At 52.6% G+C, this 15,384-nt stretch overlaps 1 protein-coding gene across 1 annotated transcript in view; it reads left to right on the top strand.

The window, feature by feature from the left end:
- The first annotated feature begins 751 nt into the window (after positions 1 to 751).
- The window catches only part of ZNF423 (zinc finger protein 423), a 315,937-nt gene continuing 301,304 nt past the window's right edge, over positions 752 to 15,384 (top strand). The window contains exon 1 of the mRNA XM_070261781.1: positions 752 to 1,124. Coding sequence (XP_070117882.1) covers positions 1,085 to 1,124 — 40 coding nt within the window. The 5' untranslated portion in view covers positions 752 to 1,084. The remainder of the gene's footprint in view (positions 1,125 to 15,384) is intronic.

Here is a 15,384-nt window from a genome sequence, read left to right as displayed (position 1 = left end):
CCCTCTCCGAGCCCCTGGCCCATGGAGGCAGCTAGCGGGGCCGGCGACTTGGCACCGGCCTGGGGATCTGCTGCGTGCCGCGCGCTGAGCACCGCAGCCCGAGGGCAGGCAGCGGCGGCCCGGCGCACGGGTTGAGCGATGCCCGGGGCACGGGCGCGCCTGTCCGCGGCCGCCTGACCGCCCCCGCGCGCCCCTTCCTCCTCCGGGGGGCAGGCGCCGGACCGAGCCGAGAGCCAGAGAAGGGGGCGTGAGCCAGGGGCCCCGAGCTGCGGCTTCCGAGCCACTGCAGCCGTTTCGAGCCCCCCAAGTAGGCTGAGTTGAGGGACTCCCCTCCCCATCCATCATAATCTCCAAACCAGGCGTTTGGGCATTTTTTAGCCATTAATATTTATTATTATTATTATTTTTGTGCGGCAGGAGATAATTTGAAGGCTTTTTTTTTTTTTCGGGGGGTACTGAGCTTCGGCGCTCTCGACTGCCTCCCGGTCTCCTACCCCCCGGAGACCCCTTCGACTCCAGCCCTGTTCCCCCTCCTCAGATGGGTTCATTGTGAGCTCCGCACCGGGCTGCGTGGCCGGACGCCTGCAAACTTTGCACAAAAATCCGGCAAGGGGCGGAGGAGGAGAAGGAGGAGGAGGGTGAGGGTGGCGGTGGGGTGGGGGAGGGAGGGAGGGGGCCGCAGGGGCCGGGGGCCGGCGGGGGGTGGGGAGGAGGAGGGGGGCGGCTTTTTTTTTTTTTTTTTTTTGCATAACTCGGCTCAGCCGAGTGGCCTCCGGACTCCCCGCGCCGCTGGGACCGCCGCTGGGACCGAGAGCCCCCGGCTGCCGCATTGCAACAGGCAGGGCCCCGGCGCGCCCCCCGGGCCTCCCTCCGCCCCCGAGCGGCCTCGGCCGGCCCGGGCCGCCCCCCCCAGGGAGGCCGCCCCGGACCTGCGAACCGCTCCCCGCAGCCGCCGACCCGGCTGCAAAAAAAAAAGTTTCCGAGAGGCAGGCGGAGGAGAAGGGGGAGAAGGGCAGCCCGGAGCGGCGGGGGGCGGCGGGGGGAGCCGGCCGCGGAGGGCGACGGAGCGCCGGGAGCCCCGGACATGTCCAGGCGGAAGCAGGCGAAGCCGCGCTCGGTGAAAGGTGAGCGAGCGAGGCCCGGCGGAGGCGCGAGAGAGCGAGCGAGCGAGCGAGGAGGGAGGGAGCGAGCGAGGGAGGAGGGACCGGCGAGCGGGCGGGCGGCCGGGGACCCGCGCGAGCGAGCCGAGAGGAGGAGGAGGCGGCGGCGGCGGAGGAGGCGGAGGCGGAGGAGGAGGAAGAGGAGGGGGAGGAGGAGGCCGGGAGCGGGAGGCGGAGGCGGTGGAGGGGTGCGCCGCGGACACCCTACCCGCCCGGACCGTCTCCGGGCCGGGCGCCGCCGCCCGCGGGGCACCTGGGCCTGGGGGCGCCGCCGAGGGGCCCTCGCTGCTCCCTCCGTGCGGGCCCCGGGCCCGCGTGGCCAATCAAGGGGTGCGGGCCCGACTTGGCGGGGATTGCGAATCTCGGCGGCGGCGGCGGCGGGAGGAAGGAAGAGGCGGTGAGGACGGGCGCCCGGGAGGCCAGCAGCTCGGAGGCCGCTCTCGCTGGGCCCCGGGCCTTGTCGCCTTTCCTCGGCCCCCGCCTTGTCGGCCCGGGACGCCGAGGGCGGCGGGCGTTGCTTGCGCGCGCCCCCACCCCGGCCGCCGCGCGCCCCTCCCCGCCCCCTGCCCAGGCCGAGCTCCCGGTCCGGGCCCCCGCACTTCCTGCCTCTTCCACCGAGGCCAACCCGGCCGGGAGCCTCCGCCAGGAGTTCATTGTCTGCGCAGCGCCGGCGGGGCGCGGGTCCCCAGGGGAGCGCAGCGGCCGCGGTGCGAGCCCTTCCGCCGAGGGCGCCCGGGACCCGACCCGGGGTACCGCATCCTTGACACCAGGCCAGCTTCCTGTATCGGGTCCCCGGAGTGCACACGTTTGTGAGGACACACACACACACACACACACACCCACCCACCCACTCCTATCGTCTCCTTGCTTTGCTTTCTATTTCTATCGAGGGCCCCCGGCTCGAGTGGGCCCCTGGAGAGTAGAGGCGCCTGGGAGAGGCCGCGCGCAGACGGCTGAGCCCCTCCCCTGCCCTTTCCCCACCCGCTGGTCTCCCCAGGCCTCGCCTGCTGCTTTGTCCCGATTTCCAGCCCCTCGGGTGGGTGCCTGGCTGCGCAGGGAGATGGTAAAGGAGGGACAGGACGAGAGCGGCTACGGCTCTGGATCCAAAAGTCCCGGCTCTGGATCCAAAAGTCCCGAGGCCCTTGTCTTCTCCCAGCTCCCCTGATGACCTCTGGCCCGAGCCCAATTCTGCTTTGAAAGGTTCATTTCCTGGAGGCCTGCGCGGGAAAGGCGCTGGGGCCCCGCTCCCTTCCTGCCAGCCTTGCTTCTGGCTGGAATGGCCAGGACGGAGTCTGGCAAGCAGGGTCGTGAGACGCCCGCCATTTCTCTCCTTTTGAAGTCCCAGGAGGTGCGGGGGCACTGGCTTAGCAGAGCCTCTCCTGTCATCTTAGAAGCAGACCAACTCAGTCTCAACTTAGCAACCCGGCCGCTCCTTTTCCTCTTTTTCCTTGAGGGAAGTGGGTCTTGTTCCCCTCGCCCTGGCAGGCATCCCAATCTGGGATAGCCTGACCTGTTCCTCAGGACTGGGGGTCCAGAGGGTGTTCTCATTGAGGGACCAGGAAACCAGAAGAGAGACCCCAAGAAGGGGACAGGCAAACGCAGATGTTTGTCCTTTTGCTGAATGTAGGGCTTTGTGGCTTGACATAATATTTGATTTCTTTTCTCTCTCCCTGGCTCACTGCTCACTCCTTCATTAGCCACTTAAGGTGGTCAGAATAAGATGTAGAATGGGAGGCTCTGGTTGGAAACCAGTTTTATCTAACCCGGGCAGTTGATTTTGGGTTAAAATCTATGTGTAGGAGCGGATTTTTCATAAAGGAAGATTTAAAGCTTACCTACCTCTGACCTCAATCAGTGCCCCCCAACACCCTTGTTTTAGAAGACGATACACAGAAAGCGATTCTCGCTGAACAGATGGGTGGGTGTCTGAGTTGCTCCAACCTGGTTCAGAAACCACTGTGTGCCTCTGAGAAAGACTCAAGAATTGGTCTTCAGCCTTTCATGAGATGAGGCTTGACGTGATTTTCACTGAGTGTCTCTCTCTAAATGTACTGTATGTGGACCTATAGCAACAGTTCAAGCTAATTGATGGGGGACGACAGCAAACTGGGAACAGGCCAGTGCAGGCATTTGAGAAGTGTTGTAACTATCAACCACAGGGCGCCTTTCTGCCCTTGGAGTCTGACATCCTCTGTTTCTTCCTGTGGTTCTCTGCATTTTCCAAAAGCAGCTACAACCTTTGTCTCTCACCATTTGCCTTTTATTCAGTTTACTGGCGTGAATAGGGTGGAGATGTGGCCACTTGTCAAGGGAGGAATTGAGAGAGAAGATAATTTGGGTAGATAAGAGCTACAGCAGGTGATGGGCTCACTGCTTTTCAAGAAGTGCCTCCCCCTTTCTCAAGCAATATTCAAAAGTGTGTGCTTGAGTGTGGACAGCTCCAACCAAGTGTTTAAAGCGACAAGGTCTTCACCTTTAAAGATGTTTGAAGGTGCTTCTTAAGGAACAGTGGTGCCTTTTAAATTTTATTTCATTTTCTGTCGCCTGCACTGCTGTGTGTCAGGGCTAACGTAGAGGCATTGTGGACTTGTCCAGCCCGCACGTTCTGCTGTGGAAGTTGCTTGACTGTAATTCGTAATTGATCTCGGAAATGTGAAAGCCCATAGCAGGAAGGAAAGACAGAAATATAACAATTTCTAATGGATGCTCAGAAAGTGTGATTTGAAAGCACTGGCACTGCTGCTTTGAAAATCAAACAGGCCTGGGGGTGGGGTGGAGGGGTCTCAGTTCCCACTCGGAGACGCAACCTCCCTTCTGGAGTGGGGTCACTGGTCCCACAGGATGTTTGTCCTTCTTTGGAAAAGCTAGCTCCCAGGCAGGACACCCAGCAAATTGGGTAGGGGGCTGGAGCAGGGGAGAGAATAGCCTCATTGGTTTTCAAAAGCCTTGTGATTTAAAAAAAAAAAAACCCCCAAAACCCACGAATATTACAAAAGTCAGATTTCTGACCGATTTTCCCTCCCTACGCCGTTCTGCCCCCTTTTGTTTCCTGGTGGTGTGGTGTGGCAGTTGCGAGGTGATTTGTTCCCTTTGATAATTTTGGCCTCGTTCTCTGCGACTGCTCTCATCACATCTCACTGATGTTATTTTGGCTGATGATGCTGGGTGGTTTGGTGACCTGCCTCCCTCACCCACGCTGTCGACTCAGATCCACGAAACAGCCTATGCATTTACAAGGGAAGTAAACACATCCTTTTCCTAGCCTCAGATGAAAACTTTTGAATAATTTGTAATATGGTCAGTTTTCTCCATCTAGCAAGTGCCTGTTAATTACAATTCTTAGTATTAATTAACACTCAGGCTGCACCCACACAGCCCCTCCAACCCCAACATCCAAAACTACCCCCGGTGACTTCTCTGCACTCCCCTTGCTTCTCTGTCTCCTTCTCCTCCCAGCCTGTAGCTCCTCAAAAGTCCATCGTATAAATTTGGTGGTCTGGGGACTTGGGAACAGTGTAGTTTGCCACTGCTCGTGTTTCCATGGAAATAATTGAGATGTAATAAATAGAGGCGTTCTGAGGTTACAGGTTTCTTGATTCAACTGAGACCACATACAAGTGTAAATTGTCGAGATTTGTTTGGCTAAGTGTACATGATCTTGTAGGAAGGGCAAAACAAATCCGTTATAGAGTCTTTAGCTTTCTGTGTGGATTGGGGCAGCTGATATTTAATCCTAATATTTAATCTCCTCCTCCTCAATTAAGTAACCCAGTCCCAGCTTTGGAAGGGCCTGTCTCTCTCTAGAAAACAGTCTTTATGTGTAATGACTGCTGTTTAGATTCTTACACCTGTTTCCTTGCAAAAACTTAATAAGTGATACGAGAAGATAACTATGTGCCTCTGGCAGAAGGACGCTGCTAAACGTCCTAAATTCCTAAATTAATAAGGAAAGGTGCAAAGTGCCGGTGACTTTGCAGTCATAAAGTAATTCGGTAGAAGCAGCCAGTCCTGGCACTGTGGTGGTTTGCTACAGCATGTTGACAGAGGAGGAGTCGGGGGAACCAAGAGAGGAGGAAACTGGAGTGCAGCATCTTTGAGTCCGGCATTCCTAGATGGGGGACCAAAGGCTGGGCATCTGGTTCAATCGAATAGAAAGTTGCAATAATTGCTATATCGGTAGCCAACTCTTAAGCTGGTGGCTGTGGAATTCTTCCCCTGATGTAGGATTTAATAGTCTGGCAATTAGATGCATTGATTTCTCTTAACTGTTCATTTGGATGTGTAAATGAAAGGAATCTGCCACTGAGGCTGATGCTGCCGACGTGCTGCCTGGCTCTTGGAAAAAGGCTCATTTAGATGGTGGTGGGAGAATGTGATTCTTCAAGGCAGTGTTGGGGCCAGTTCCCTCTTCTTTTAAAATCTTTGCCCATTTTGCAGTGAAATGAACAGCACCTGTCATTCAGATACTGTTTAAAAATAAACAGCGATGTCCAGTTATGTCTGAAAAGCACACACAGCCTTTTCTGCTGCAGATGCTGACAGAGTAACATCTCTGTCTTTGACTGGACTCACTTGCATGTTTTTGGCAGATGGTCTGTTAGGTACCAGAGGGAAAAGTCACAAAACACCTTGACTCTGAGTTCCAGTGGGACCCCCCTGCTGGAAACTGAATGAGTTCTCTCCCCCTCTCTTCCTCGGCAATAGTCTGGAGCTTGGGGCTACCTAGACCAGCGGTTCTGTCAGCCCTGAGGAGGTGTGGGGACATGCCATCTTGGACCCCTGGGCAGGCTGGTGGACTCTTGTCGCTCCAGTGGCTTGGAGAGTGTATAGATAATGAGCTTTCACAAACATTAGCACCTCTTAACTCCCTGCTCCTGGACCCTCAGGTTTCTGTGTCACCAGCCTCTGACATGCAGGCATCTACAACTGTCTTGATGGTAAACAAGCAGAGGATGGCTAGCTTTACTGATGGCCCCATCCTTTTTACCAAGGTGGGTGGGTGGGTTTAGTTAACTCTTTGCTTGGTTGAGGTTAAGGTGGATTTACTTTTCCCGGACCTTGTCTGTGGTACACTGCTGTTTGCAAAGAATATGATCTTCGTGTCTCGAAAACGTTTGCAGTAGGTTTCAGGGCTCCTTTCTTATCTGCAGGTCTAGGGTAATTACAACAGGAGACTGCCTTGAAAACTGTTAGTGGGCTCCCCATTACTGCGGGTAGCTGGGGAAAACCGTGATACACCTTGGTTGGTGAATTTGGCAATTTCTGCAAATTCTTGTCAGCTTCTAAGGGCATTTTGTGCATAAACATGTTAGTTGGTAATTAGTATAGTTTTGCACCCAAAATGGACTAATTAAGCCTGGATTGGTGATATCCCGCTTGAAGTTTCTGACTCTGGCTGTTAGCTCCCTTGGCCTACTGTGGGAGAGGTAGGGTTGAGTGCAGTGGGGAGATGCCATTGGAAACTTTTGATTCATAGCTTACCTGCCAGGATCGGTGGCAGCCAACGATTGGGGTTGTATACTCAGTAAATAAAAATACTTTACCTTTTTTCAAGGAGTGCCAATTAGCTGATTGCTCAGTGTGACTGTCTTTAAGGAGAATACTGTTTTACCTATCTTCTTGTACAAAGGTTTGATTTTTAATGTCTTGTGAAAAGGATTTTCTTTGTCTTGATTGATGTCAGGAATAAAAAGCATGATGGTAATATCCCTTTGAAAGCTATTGTATTGTCAGCCCTGGCTGACAGCAGGAGGGCCTCCCAGCGTTATAGATTAGTGCTGTGAAAACACTGACATTTTCTTTGTTGCGTTGCTGTTGTCTACTTGCAAAGTCAATTACACAATGTTGGAGCTCAGTTACCGGGTTGACTTTGGGAGTAGCAACGTCTGTCATTCTCTTCTTAAAGATATAATTTTCCTTTGTTGTTTTGTTTTGTTTTCTTTTTTTTCAAACCTGCCTCCCTCTGGTTACTGCCCCCTGCCCTCGCCCCTCCCAGTCTGAATGTGTTACCCAGGTAAACACACTCTGGTTTCAGTTATGACAAGTTAAATTCAAAGATTGCTACATCATTATCTCTCAATTCTTCTGCCCCTTCACATTTCAGGGGCTTCTTATTGATACAGTGACTACAGCAACCGAGATACATAAAAAATCCATCAAATGAGATTACGGTGTTGATAATCTCTTATCAAGTGGGTTGTTCTCTGGATTTGGGGTCCTTGAGGTTGACAAATTCGGGGTTTTCTTTCTTCTTTTTCCTGTAGATTCTGACCCTGGATGAACCAGGTTCCTGGGTTAATGGGACCCCAGCAAACAGTGTTTGGTTATGGAAGATTTATAAGCATTCCCATCTCAGAGCCCAGGGCTGTTGAGTTTTGGACTTGGAATCCTGCGTGACATCACGGCCAGGGTGGAAGGGATCTCGTAAGAGAATCGCGTCACCCATCCTTCTCCCATCACAGATGGCAAACGTGCATTATAAGGTGGTGCACGTGTGCCTTTGCTAGGTGCCCTTGGCCTCAGGACTGGTCTGTATTCCTGTCTAAATGTGTGGAATCCTGAAACTGGAAGAGACGCAAAGCTTGAAATGTTTGAAGCTGAAAATGGTCAGCTGAAAATGTTTTTATTTATCCTCCCCCCTCTCCCCATCCCTGCCTTCTCCAGAGAGAGAAAAACCTAAATTCCTTAGTTCTTGGAACCCAGCGGCCAGAGAGGCCGTTCCCTGACAGCAGACAGAACTCGGGGCCAGGAGACTGCGGCCCCTGACTCGGGAGGACCGGGCTGTCAGGAAACTCTGTCCGAGGACACGAATTGTGGGCCCCCGAGTTGTTATTATGAACCACCAGACAAGAGCGTGTGTTCGCCAGCAATTTGTCAGGACTAATTTTGTTTTTCTCCAATAATTGAAAATTAATGTCTTGAAGTGAAAGCAGATGTTCATGTCATCTTCTGAATTGGGATATAAAATGGGGCTCTGTAGATGGGCTCACTAATTTAGCAGCAATTTCCCTCTCGTAGCTAATGGGGGTGTTGGGGCTGGCGGTACCCAAGGACCAGGGATGAGGAGGCGAGAGAGAGCCGAGCGTGAGCTGCACAGGTGTGCTGTCTGTGGTGGATGCTGCCGAGCCCTGGGCATGAGGGCGTGGCAGGAGTGTGCATTTGGAGGGAAAATGCTTCCTGGGACTAAGAAACTTGGAGAAATCATTGTCTTGAGTACTCATTTGCATGAGAAGTATTTATTGAGCTAATTCAAGGCATTAGCCTGGAAGAGGTGAGGGGAGCCCTTGGTTTGGGGAGAGAGTGGATTCATCCATATTAGTGGATCCTCAGTTCGTCGCTTTCCCCTAGAGTAAAGCTGGTTAAAATTTCAGATTCCGGGCCGGGATCCTAGAGATGCTCACCCACCTGGTCTGGGGAGGGGTTCAGAACTCTTCATTTTTTTTCCCTTTTTAAAAATTGAGGTAGGACATACCTAGCATAAAATTTGTCATTGTAACCATTTGTGAGTGTCCGGTTCCATGGCATTAAGTCCATTCGCGTCGTTGTATAGTCATCACCACCGTGAACTTTCATTTCTCATCAGCAGCCTGGGGTTGGTGCGGTGGGGAGCTCAGCCCGCCACCCTCCGAGGAGGCCGTCCTGTTCGGGGTCTCCATTTTCCAGGGAGAAATGGAAACAGGGGCTCAGAAGATGAAGTGACTCTGAAGAGCTGGTAGTGCTCTTCCTCGCTCTGATGTGCGAGGTGGGTCGCGTGTGCCAGAAGCTGGGGCAGGGCTCGCCATCAGGACCCCAGTGGGCGCAGGGCAGGAGGGGTGCTTAGGAGCTGTTGAGTGAGCTGGTGACCATTCTCAGGGTCAGAAGGAATCTCTTTCCTTGGGGACACCATTCCTCTGGAGACTAAGACTGGCTGAGTGTGAGCTTGCCCAGTGGCCCTGGCAGGGCAGATCCCAGCGGCCTCCATACCTGCCTGTCAGGACCCAGACAGCCCCCCGGCCTCACCCAGCCCTGCACGCTTCAGGCTGGTTTGTCTGTGACGAGGAAAGGGGAGGGACGGCTGTTCAGGAATGGCCACTTAGGTGCCTTGACTTCAGTCCTGGAGGGCCGGCCACCTCTGGCCCGGGGTGGGCACTGCAGACCCTTACACTGTTCTCCACCTCGGAGGTGCCAGCGCCTTTTTCTCCCTGGTTTTCTCTGTAATTGAAATCTGCCCTTTCATTACCTGGGCATGAATTATTTTTTGCAGCGTTGTCATTCCCTATCCTGCTGTGAGGTTTATCTCTTCTGTTGATCCTAATTAAATAAAACATACTGTTCACCTAACTCCTGTTGCACTGAATTTTACCTGCCTGAGGGCAGAGTGATGGCCATCTGGGCTTGGGCAGGGAGCAGGGCATGGCTGGGTAAGGGCGCTGGGGTGGTAGCGCCTGCCGCATCCGGGCTGTGTGTACTCCCTTGGCCTGGGACTGCAGGCCCTTGTAGCCACCAGCAGCATAGAGCACATTTCTGGTTCCTGAACTGAGTTATGACTTTGTCCCTAGCCCCCTGGGGCTGCAGGTTTGAACTTGGGGAGAGGAGAGACAATCACTAGCTCCAGAGGGTCCCCAGGGAGAGGGTGAGGGAGGAGAGCAGGCTCCCAAAGGGGCGGAATGGAAAGAGGGGCAGACTCCTGTCACCTAGGGTGGAGGCTGCAGAGAGTGCTGGGTTCTCTAGGGAGCAGCGAGCAGTGTCAGTGCCCGGGACAGCTCTGTGGGTGCCGTACGCCCCTCAGGGAGAGAGTGGCCAGCCAGGGGCCTGGCACATGTACTGGGAAGATTCAGACCCTTGCTGTTTTTGCCTTTGAACTTCTCAGGATCCTGAAAACCTCAGGTTAAAAGCTTCATGCAGACTTCTTTGGGTGTGTCTGTGGCATCCTTGGTTTCATCCAGCCTGAACTTGCACACTTTCACTCGCAGGGAGCTCACTACCTCGTGCACATCTTTGCATTTTTGGCTTGAATTTAACCTGTTCTTCTTCCCATGAAGCTGCATTCTGCCTCCCGTAATTTCAATGCATTGGTCCTGGTTCTGTCTCCTGGGGCCTTAGGGAGTAACTCAAGTTCCCAGTCTCCGAACAGCCCTGTTGAGAGTTGACAAAGCTTGCCTTGCTCTACTCGCTCAGTGGCAGGATCTCTATGTATGGGGTGCGGTCAGCCTCATGGGCTTCCAGGACCCCACACTCATTCATAGATGGCCTTGACCTAGGCTTCTGGGTCCTTGTGTCTAAAAAGGATTTCTTACATGACTGAGTAAATATGTAAACTGTTAAGGGAATAAATGAATGGGTGGACAAGTGAATGAGTGTGTAGTAAATAGATGACGGATGAATGAATACACGAGTTCCTAAGTGAACGACTGAGAGAGTGAACTGAGGGAACAGCTGTCCTTGAGGGTGATTCTGATGGTCTCTCCTGCCCCCTCCAGCTCCCCCCGGCCCCTATTCATGTTCAGGAGGTGCGAGATGCTCCACCCTGGAGAACTGGGCGTCCTCATGCCCCTTGGGGTTGGGGATGGCTCGTGCCCATTCCCCGCCTTTGCCGTCAGCCCGTACTGGGGGTGGCCGTGCTCTCTGCCGTGATTGTAGCTACTGTTTACTGAAGGCTTTGTGCCAAGCATTGTGCTAGATTGTAAAACATTTTTAAATAATGAAAGCAATATGAGATTTTCATACTAACTTTAAATAAAACAGAACTTTTAATTGAAGAAACTCCTCATCCTGCCCCCGACCATCCGGCCACGTTGCTGAGGGGGCTTCAGACCAGACAGATTTGACCCAGCTCGGTGCTGGCTGGGGCTCGCGGCCCAGCCTCCATTAAGCACCCTTTAAGACTTGCTTTATCTTTCACGGACGCTTTGCCCCTGAACAGCCCTCGGAGTCAGGGGTGGGGTTGAGGGGAAGGGCCGGGGTTTGTGCAGGAAGGAGAGAGTGAGATGTGTTTGCAGGGGAACTTGCCAGGAAAACAAAACTCAGAATGAAAGAGAGAGACCCTCTTCTCCCTGAAGGTCTGAGCCAAGATTGATTTCTTTCTCTCGTTGGGGAGGGTTGTGGGTTGAAGGAGACGTGCTCTGTGATCTGGGCACGACAGCTCCCTCTGTGGGCCTCAGTTTCCTTGTCTTTGAGATGGGAGGCACTTGGTTGGAGTAGCTGCCTGTGTTAGATCTTTTAGGATTTTACTTCCTGGAACAAAAGAAGGAGAAAACCCGAGAAGCTTTGGTGTTAAAATAATACAGGCTAGAAAGATATTGTTAAGTCTTTTCAAATTACCTTTTAAAGTGACCAGTCCACAGAGCGAGAAGTCTCAAGAGGTGGCCCTGGGGAACCCTACGGCAGGGCACTGGGTCCTCCCCTGCTCCCCTGGCCCTTTGGAAGGTTGAGGGGAACATGAGACAAGAGAAGAAATGTCAGGGTTTGATGGTGACATCGGTGTCTTTTCAGGTGTCTGACAGTTCAGCCTGTGGTGTCCCCGGCTCTCTGGGCTCCAGCGGCTTTGCCAAGCATTGCTGGAGCAGCTTCTCTCTGGTGCTTCTCTAAGCCAGAGACCACATGGGTGGAGAATGACCGAGTCCCACGTATGCCCATCCAGAGCCACCAGCAAGGCCAGCCCTGATCCCTGGAGAGGATGCTGGAGGGACAGTCATGACCAAGTACTTCCTTGTGCCAGGCCCTGCCTTCAGCCCTTCCCATGTGTCCCCCCACTCACCCCGAGTTCTCACAACAGCTCTCTGATTCATCTCAGTTTCACAAATGTACAAACCTCACCCCAAAGTCACATGGAGGAGGTAGCGGAACTGGGATTAGCTCCAGAGCCTGCCAGTAACTGTTACCTGTATTTATAATGACCTGAGGGGCCAGGAAGACAGCAGAGACACTCATGCTTTCTCTGGGGGCTGGAGAAGTCCCCGGGCTCTGGGCTAGGAGAGAGGGCCATGAGGGAAGGCACAGGGGTCTGTCCTGCTCCCCACTCTTGTAATGCTGCCTTCTGGCCTGTCCACATGCACATCTTAAAAAAGTAATAGAATCCGCTCCTTTCCTAGAGATAAGCACTGTTTTCCACAGGTATCTTTCCTTCCAGACCTTTTCTGTGGTGCACTGACACAAAAACATATGTACATACACCTATGCGTACCTCATTTTAAACCTGGATGGTCTCATGTACCGCTTGACCACACTGTCTGTCATTTGTTCTTTTCATGTAGCAGTGCGTTTCCAATCTTGGTTGTGCGTTAGTATCATCTTAGGCACTTAAAGCAATAACATTACCTGGGCCCCACCACGGATCAGGTAATCCAGTCTTTGAGGATGAGGCCCCAGGTCAGGTTTTTTTTTAAAGCTTCCAGAGTCCTTGGAGTGTGCAGCCAGGGTTAAGAACCATTAGTGTGAGACATACCATCATGCTAGTGTTACAGACCTGTTCCATTTCCACAGCCACCATACTACAGAACGGATGTACCAGAATTTACCTACGATACTCTATTGATGGACGTTAAGCTGCTTCCGGTTTCTCACTGTTATAAACAGGATGCAGGGAGCATCCTTGTTTATAAATCTTCATGTTTCTTAGGCTAGATTTCTAGAAGTGGAATTGTTAGGTCAAAGAGGAGTTGCTGGAAAAATTTGAGAGAGAGCTCCAAATTGCCCTCCACAAAGGCTGTGTCGGTTTATCCTTCCATAATAGTGTGTGAATGCATGTTTCTCCTAATCCTTGCCCACGTAGGATGTATTCTTTTTTTCTCTTTCTTTTGTCTTTTCCCTGTCTTTTTCGTTTTGCCAATCTGGTGGGCAAGAAACAGCTCATTGTTTTAATTTGTATTTCCCTGATTACTAGTGAAGTTGACCATTTTTCTTATGTTCATAGACCATTTTTATTTCTTCTTCAGAAGGGGGCACTGCACTGAATGTGGAGCTTGGGGGTTTGGGCATTTCTTTCCCTCAGCTAGTCCTTTAGTCCTGTCTCTTCTTCCTTCCATCCATCTATCCATCATCCATTCATCATGCATCCATTCATCATCCATCACTCATCCATTCATCATCCATCCATCCGTCATCCATCCATCCGTCATCCATTCATCCATCCATCACCCATCCATCCGTCATCCATCCATCACCCATCCATCCGTCATCCATCCATCCATCCATCCATCCATCCATCACCCATCCATCCGTCATCCATCCATCATCCATCCATCCATCATCCATCCATCCATCCATCCATCCATCCATCACCCATCCATCCGTCATCCATCCATCATCCATCCATCCATCATCCATCCATCCATCCATCATCCATCCATCCATCAATCCATCATCTATCTATCCATCCATCCATCATCCATCCATCCATTCATCATCCATCCATCCGTCATCCATCCATCCATCACCCATTCATCCATCCATCCATCCATCACCCATCCATCCGTCATCCATCCATCATCCATCCATCCATCATCCATCCATCCATCATCCATCCATCCATCCATCCATCCATCCATCACCCATCCATCCGTCATCCATCCATCCGTCATCCATCCATCACCCATTCATCCATCATCCATCCATCCATCCATCCATCCATCCATCATCCATCCATCCATCCATCCATCCATCACCCATCCATCCATTCATCCATCCATCATCCATCCATCCATCATCCATCCATCCATCCATCCATCCGTCATCCATCCATCCGTCATCCATCCATCATCCATCCATCCATCATCCATCCATCATCCATCCATCTGTCATCCATCCACCATCCATCCATCCATCCATCCATCCATCATCTATCCATCCATCGTCCATCATCCATCCATCCATTCATCCATCCATCCTCCTTTCTTTTCCTTCCTTCCTTCCAGATCCTGAGTATCTTACTCAGCTGAGACTCTCAGCCTGGGCTCCAAGGAGGATGCAGAGATGAACCAAATGGAGGCCATGCTCTCAGGGAACCCATAGTCTGGAGAGGATGTAAGACCCTAACCAACAGGACCAGACAGGACAGTCCAAGACAGAGGTGGAGGTTGAGGGCTGAGAGAAGTTGGAGGGATTCCTTTTGATGGGGGAATCAGGCAAGGCCTGGAATAGGGGCTAGTGTTTGATTTGGGCCCAGAAGGATGGACTCACAACACCAAGGGCAGCCAACATTAACGAACACCCCTTCTGTGCAGGCACTGGGCTATGTACTTCACAGGCTCTGTCTCATTTAATCTTGACACTTCTGAGCGCTCAGGTGGGCATGTCGGACTTTCTTTTTCAGAGGCGATAATGGATCCTCAGCTGAGCTCCCTTCTCACGTGAATGGTTAAACTTTTCCAGGGAGGGCAAGTCAGCTATCCAAGGTCATACAATGACCTTGTGGCAGAATTGTGCCTGGGGGCAGGGCAAGGATGAGGGCGAGTGGTGGATCTTGCTGCTGCCACTCATCCAGGCCAAGGCCTGCCTTGGGAGCAACCTGGGATCCCAAGGTTCTGGGACATAGGATATTCTGAGCAGGCAGACCTGGGCTCCCACCCCTCATCTCACTCATATTCTCACCACGTTGCTGGTGAGCCTCAGCTTCGTTTTCTGTGGAATGAGGGCTCTGCTCCCAGGAAAGTCTCAGGAGGGAGCAAAAGCTTTGTAAAACCGAAATGGCCATCCAGAGGGATGGGGCACGGTCACTCTGGAGTAGCCTAACTTTGCCCTCTCTCTCTCTCTGTATATTGGTGCTCAGAATGCAGCGCCAGAAAAAATGGGTGGGAAAAACCTAGCTTTTAATCTGTCACCTGCTGGGGCGCCCCAGCCTCTTGGTGGTACCAGGTTGTGAATGAGGCTTCTGCGCCCCCATGTCCATTCTCCCCTTCTCATCAAGGACAGCAACCTTTCTTAAGGTGTGCACTGGACAGGCATGAGGAAGGGGGCTGTGTGGGAGGGCCTGTGTCCCAGAATTGGTGTGCACGTGTGTGCCTGTGTCTGTGTGTGCATGTGTCTTTGTCTATGTGTACGCGCATATGTGAGTGCATGAATCTGTATGTGTGCGTGTGTGTGCTGGCTCGAGTTTGCCTCTGTGTGTACACGTATGCATGTGCATGTGCATGTGCATGTGTGTGCACTGTGAGCGCCAGCCTCCAGGGGGAAGGGGCTCTTGCTGCTGCTTGCGTGGGTCAGACTATTGGGGTAGGTGCAGAGAAAATGCACATGGGGGTTAGACTTC

This window comes from Equus caballus, chromosome 3 (genome assembly GCF_041296265.1).
Source record: "Equus caballus isolate H_3958 breed thoroughbred chromosome 3, TB-T2T, whole genome shotgun sequence".
NCBI lineage: Eukaryota > Metazoa > Chordata > Mammalia > Perissodactyla > Equidae > Equus > Equus caballus.
Note: the sequence above shows the minus strand (reverse complement) of the source record. Positions and strands in the feature narration are given on the sequence as shown.